The 5,671-nt window shown below is 39.8% G+C and overlaps 1 protein-coding gene across 1 annotated transcript in view; it reads left to right on the forward strand.

Annotated features, from left to right (window-relative positions):
• The window catches only part of ARFGEF2 (ADP ribosylation factor guanine nucleotide exchange factor 2), a 37,937-nt gene extending 32,676 nt beyond the window's left edge, over positions 1–5,261 (forward strand). Inside the window, exons 38-39 of the mRNA XM_064167768.1 lie at positions 782–899; positions 1,718–5,261. Coding sequence (XP_064023838.1) covers positions 782–899; positions 1,718–1,900 — 301 coding nt within the window. The 3' untranslated portion in view covers positions 1,901–5,261. The remainder of the gene's footprint in view (positions 1–781; positions 900–1,717) is intronic.
• Positions 5,262–5,671: the final 410 nt, after the last annotated feature.

Consider the following 5,671-nt stretch of genomic DNA (forward strand, 5'->3'; position numbering starts at 1 on the left):
GGTGTACGAATACGTAATGAAGTGTCAAGAGATACTAGGATACAGTAATGTAAACATGAGCTGCTGTGTACCTGCAACTTAGGTAAGTGTAGAAAATTATAATAATGGGAGATAAAAATGTATTGGAGTACCCTTTGAGAAGTTGTTGGTTCAGTGTATTAATCTCCTACTCAATATGAACAACTCTGAAACTTGCTGTTGGCACTAACTCAGTGGTTTTCATTAGTGTTCTGATTTTATCAGCATCTGTGAACATATTTATCTCTTTAGTGTGTAAAAGGAGAGGTTCCATGCCTTTTTAATTAAAGCAGTTCCCCCTCTGCCCTGTGAAGTGGTACATTTTGTACCTTATGTTGACAGTCTAGAGCAAGGACTGAAAACTCATTAATACAATAGTAATTCCTTTTCAGTCCATGATGCTGAGCTCTGCAGAGCTTTAATAAAGCAGTCTGGATTTGGAGAGAGAACCCTTATGATGTTGTTGCCTGAGCTGTGCCAGTATATGGATCAGGAAATGCTGTTTACAGGTTGAAGGAAAATCACTCTTCCAGCTCTGAGTCCATGGTTCTGTACTCACATGAAAACTATTTCAGTTCAGTTATCTATAACTACTGCTGCAACACGAAAACCACTGAGGCAGGTGTCTGTGATTAAAGTTGTGTGTAGTGGAAAACTTTCCCATGGAAATACATCTTGCTTGAACAAAATACAGTGAGAGGACAAGCAATGCATGGTACTGATGGGTTTTCTTTGTTTTGTCTGAACTGTGGCATCTACTCAGTGTATGCAGTGAAGCCCTGGCGTATTTTATTACTGTGAACTCAGAAAGCCACAGAGAAGCTTGGACCAATCTCTTGCTGTTGCTTTTGACAAAAACACTAAAACTCAGTGATGAAAAGGTAAGAAAAGGCTGGATGTCTGTTTCCATTCAGGTATTGTCGCTTCTGCTTCTGAGGGTGGTGTGTGTGTGTATATATTCAATATATACTTGCTCTAATACTGAGTCCTATTAGGAAAAGAGAAAATATATTTCTTGTTGTGTAAATTCTTGACAGGTTTGCATCTTCAGTAGTTAGTCTGATCCCCTCTATCAGAAATGGTGTGATGGACCCGGAAAGGGTTGAAGGAGTGTAATAGGAATAAGGGATATAGACTGGCTCTTGTGTAGATTAGACCCTTACTCAGATATCTTTTATCCAAGGGAAAATAAAAATAAAGATGTGTAAAGTCGTCATTAGCATGAGGAGAGAAGGAAAGGATTGACAGTGCATGTACTAGAAGAGATGGTGAATCAGTTTCTGAAAGGCAGTTCACTGGAGGATAAAACAAACCCAAACACACACATAATGGAGATACTTCTTCACTTGTGGATTGAGCTGTGAAAGGAAGGCTTTGTGTATTAGGAATGATGTTTTAAAGAGGCTGGAGAAGCAACTGAATGAATTCACACCAGAGGGGGCTGTCTACAAGTAGTCTTTACCCTCATAAGTCCCTAAGCCACAAAATAGTCTGACTTCACTTGAGGGGAGTTTAATGCCAAATGCATGTTTTGGTTTGCTGTAAGCATCTAAGGCTGCTGTGGAAAAGAGCTTTGATGGTCCAGGAGGGCTCTGGATTGGGTGAGACCTATGCTTTAACAAGTTAGTGCAGTCATGAATGTGGAAAAACTCAGCACTTGCCTAGAGTGAGACAATAACATTGTTTTTTTCTTTGACAGTTTAGAGCACATGCTTCAACATATTATCCATACTTGTGTGAAATCATGCAGTTTGACCTGATTCCTGAGCTTCGAGCTGTGCTACGGAAGTTCTTCCTCCGTATAGGTGTTGTGTTCAAAATCTGCGTAACTGAGGAGCAGATACGGACAACTGGGATGACCTTACCTTCATGGCAGCCCTAAATAGGATTGGTTACTGCAGCTTGTACAGAAAGCTGCATTCCACAGATCAATTCAAGTGGATGGGAAAGCATAGGACCCAGGTGTATCAACACAGCAGCAAGTTACTCTTACCACACTGGCATCTGGGAAGGAGGGAAAAAACATCCTGTTCTGTCCATCCTACAAAACTATCAGCAAGTTTATTTAAATTATTGCTTACACAGTTAATACAGTAGCTGTAAAAGTCTCTGTGTTTCAATGCTAGTCATCCTTATGGTCAAGTCTGTCTCTTCCGGTCTCTTAGCAACTGTTCAGTCTTGCATCCCAGCTAAATCTGATCAAGCAGCTGGATTCCTCAATAGGAATTTTGCCCCGTAAAAATGAATCTAGTTGTATAGCCTTGTGATGTTAGGACGTGTTCATAATAAACTACACTGCAGTGGCTGATGGGCACTGAAGATCATTCTGGGTTTTTCTTTGTGTGTACATGACTAGACCAGGCAGTGTGTTATGGTTTTCGAAGTGGACAGACAACATGTAGGATATTTGGGGAAAGGGTTTTCCTTTTGTTTTAGAAAGTCATTTTAAAAACTTTTTAATATTTTCCATCTTCTGTGACCTGTTTTATGGAAGGTTTTACATCAGGAGCACATAGTAGCAGCTGTTCTATTTAGCTTGTCAGTCTTGGGTTAGATATTAAAAAAAAAACCAAACAACAAAACAAAGACTTTTAAACTTTCCAGTGACTTGCATACAGTGCCAGATCACAGTAATACTGAAAACAAGGGTCAGAATAAACCCACCTTTTTTGCCCTTGGGTATTATGTATTTAGTAGTAATTGTATCAGTTTAGTAAAAAGTCCTGTCCTTAATATATATATGAAATTCTGTCTTACTACAGATCTGCAACTTCTGATTTATCCTTCTGTGCAAATGATTTTATCCTTAACTATTAATTCCTGTTGTGACCTAAAACAGAAAAAAAAGCTTTTAAATAAATTCCTCAAAACTGCTCTAGCAAAACTTTAAAACAATTTCACTCATGTACTATATGAATTACCTTCAAAGTATGAAGATGTATTGGTATCTGTGAGGCAAATATGACTTAGCACTGCAGCTTTGCCTGCCCTGGAGACTTCTCTTTATTTGAAATGCATGAGTTTTCTGACAGCAATTTCCACGATAGAACTGCAGGACTGAGATCTGACTTTTGAAATAGTTTTCATTTGGGGGTTTAAGACTTTTCTAGCCTAGAAGAGTGTGGTGGGATGGGAGGAGAGGTTCTGCTTTCTACATCAGTATAAACAAAGGTGGTGTATAAACTGGTGTGCTAGCCATAGCAGCACACCTAAAATATAACAGTATTTTAAAAACACAAGAAACTGAACAACCTACTTGAATGGTATGAACTGTTCAACCTGTTATTTTGCTTTTTGAGTTTCCTGTTAGGGCAGCCTTAGGTGAGGTTGTCTTGGGATATTCCATTCTCAGAGCTGTTGAGACTTTTTTGTGAGCTGTTTCCAAAGGGTTCATATGGTGCTGTACAGTAATCTGGCTTGTTCTACACGAGTGTTGTTGGGGAATGGGCTGGCAGGTATTAGGAGTGATAAGGCTTTCATATTTTTATTTTTAACCAAAGAAAAATACATGGTGGTTGTGGCTCTTTACCTTAAATGCCCATTACATGAAATCCACACACTAATACTTGGCAGAAAGGAATATATGGCTACATTTTTACAATAGGAGAAGAATGAAGAATAAGCAATGCCAGTATTTAACTTGCTGCATTTGCAATGTCCTTTTTGTGTTCCATTTATTATAGCTGTTCATTCCCTGGTAATGTCACCTCCTCAGTTGCAGTAAAAATGAAATATTTATTTTTAATTCTATTTAAATAATGTATAAGAATAGGCTATTCCTTTTCTCCCAGTCCTAAAGAACCTATGAAACTTTATTTTTTCATACTTTGAATGTCACTGCCTTGTTGAATGTATCCCCATTCTCTCCTGTCAAAACACAAACTGCTCTAAGTTGCATGCTTCTTCTGTACTTTACACTTTGAAAGCCTTACAACTCCTGTCTTGAAACAAGTCTCCTAATTTTCAGATCTTACATTATTTTACATTTTCACTGTGGGTTTTCTTTGATGTGCAACATTTGTACTATCTCTGCATACAGATTAAGGGTGTTAATCAATGTGTTCCTTCAGCCTTAGGTCTGAGACTGTTCTTTTAGTAGAGATTTTTAATTGTATTTATGCCATTTATAAACTGCTGAAATTAGGTATGTGACATCAACACATCCTAGACTATAGTGCATGAAGGAGAAGGGGGACTGGAATGCAATTGGACTATAACAGCCTTAATCCTGTCACTTTTTTGGAGCTGATTGTACATGCTGAAGCAATAAGAATGGTATGTTAAGTAAAATATTCACATCAGCTGTTTGGTTTCCCGTATAGCATCAGGAAGATCATAACCCATAGTCATCTCAATGAAGTTAAAAACGCTGAGCCCAAACTCCTGCAGTAATCACTGCTAGTTTTGATCTTGTCCTGACGGCTGGCACAGGCTTTACCTGCCCGTGGTGGTTTTGTTGACTCTAGCTGGACTGTGAATGAAGACAAGGTTTTGTGTCAGCCTATCGAGATGTCTGTGCAATACATGAAGAAAGAAGAAATAACCTCTTAGACTTTCAAAGTAGTGTTATGCAACAAATTAAACTATAAATGGATTTACCTATAATGGTATACATATGGAGACTGCATGGTATTAGTTATTACTACTTATTTTGGAACCCTCTAGGAAATATTTAGGCAGGGGGGAGGATGCTAATGAGGAAAACATAAGAAGCCCTTTCATGTTCACTGTCTTGCAGCACAAAAAGTTATTTTTAGAGTGGTTTGTTATCAAAGTCTCATTATCTCACTTATCAAACTCTAAACCAAACAGTCTAAACCAATGTCCTCTCATACATGCAAACAGCCCCCGAATTATAGCTCAGTCTTACTGTTAAGGAAGATTAAAAATAGTAACTTCTAGTCCAAATTAGAACTAAGCTTTGTTGGTCAGAACTGTAGTATGTAAATTGACTTTTTTTGGCACTTTTAATGTTATTTCTGTGTAAAATATGTTTTCACATATTTAAAATGCCTAATTTTTTGTTTTTAAGATCTCCATATTAAGTGCATTTACTACCAATAATTTAAACGAGAGCATTCCTTGCCCCAACGGATGTATACATTTTTAAGACTACCAAAATATTATATAATATGAAAAAAAAAAAACTGTAAAGTTTTCTACATGCAAATACTCTGTATGATACTGTTACGATAGTCCATGCTTTAATCAAGTGGTCAATCAATAAAGTTTTAACAAGTGTTGCTGGGCCTTTCATTTCCAAAGGCGTTTTGGTGGGTCAGTTCCGCCTAAACCACACCGCCCCTTCATCCTGCTCTTTTCCTGGCTGGCTCCTGCTCTTAGGCTGCCTTGTTCTACCCCCGACCCCGCTTCCTTACGCCGTGTTTTCCTGCCGCCGCTCCGGCTGCCGCCGCTGCCCCAGGCCCGGCCAGCGCTGCGCATGGCCTAGCTCCCGCTGCGGCCCAGCGCCTTCCGCGGACGCCCCGGAGCCTTGTGGGAAGAGCGCGGCTATTGGCCAGTTGCCCCCCGCAGGGAGCCCGGTGAGGATTGGCTCATGGCGGAGGGCACCGGGGAGGGAGAAGCAGCTGATTGGTCCAGTGGCCGAACGGTGCCACCGCCCTGCGTGATGCGGTCACGGTGCCGCCGCCGCGCC

This window comes from Pogoniulus pusillus, chromosome 29 (genome assembly GCF_015220805.1).
Source record: "Pogoniulus pusillus isolate bPogPus1 chromosome 29, bPogPus1.pri, whole genome shotgun sequence".
NCBI lineage: Eukaryota > Metazoa > Chordata > Aves > Piciformes > Lybiidae > Pogoniulus > Pogoniulus pusillus.